Below are 285 nucleotides of genomic sequence, written 5' to 3' on the forward strand. Positions count from 1 at the left end.
GGGGACCCCCCGCCCGCGGCCGAGGAGGAGAAGAGCATCTCGGAGCAGCGGGAGGACCGCAAGCTGCAGGAGATCGCGGGCAAGGACCTGACCAAGGTGGTGAGCCTGAAGGACAAGCTGGAGTTCGCCCCTCGGGCCGTGCTGAACAGGAACCGCCCGGAAAAGAGTTAATGAAGTTGTTTGGGCAAACGCGGTGCCCTGGAGCGACTGTTCCCGGGGCTGGGGCCGGCTGCCCGAGGGCTGTGTCCCGCAGCACCACGCCGGGGGCTCCCTGGCACCCGCACC

At 68.8% G+C, this 285-nt stretch overlaps 1 protein-coding gene across 1 annotated transcript; it reads left to right on the top strand.

The window, feature by feature from the left end:
- Positions 1-7: 7 nt before the first annotated feature.
- Positions 8-279, top strand: LOC103924859 (small integral membrane protein 12-like; the record flags this gene model as incomplete). Its single annotated transcript, XM_009333467.1, has 1 exon — positions 8-279. A coding segment is annotated over one exon (164 nt), but the record flags the coding sequence as incomplete, so codon positions are not given.
- Positions 280-285: the final 6 nt, after the last annotated feature.

The sequence above is a fragment of the Pygoscelis adeliae genome, unplaced genomic scaffold (genome assembly GCF_000699105.1).
Source record: "Pygoscelis adeliae isolate BGI_AS28 unplaced genomic scaffold, ASM69910v1 Scaffold321, whole genome shotgun sequence".
NCBI classification, from domain to species: Eukaryota; Metazoa; Chordata; class Aves; order Sphenisciformes; family Spheniscidae; genus Pygoscelis; species Pygoscelis adeliae.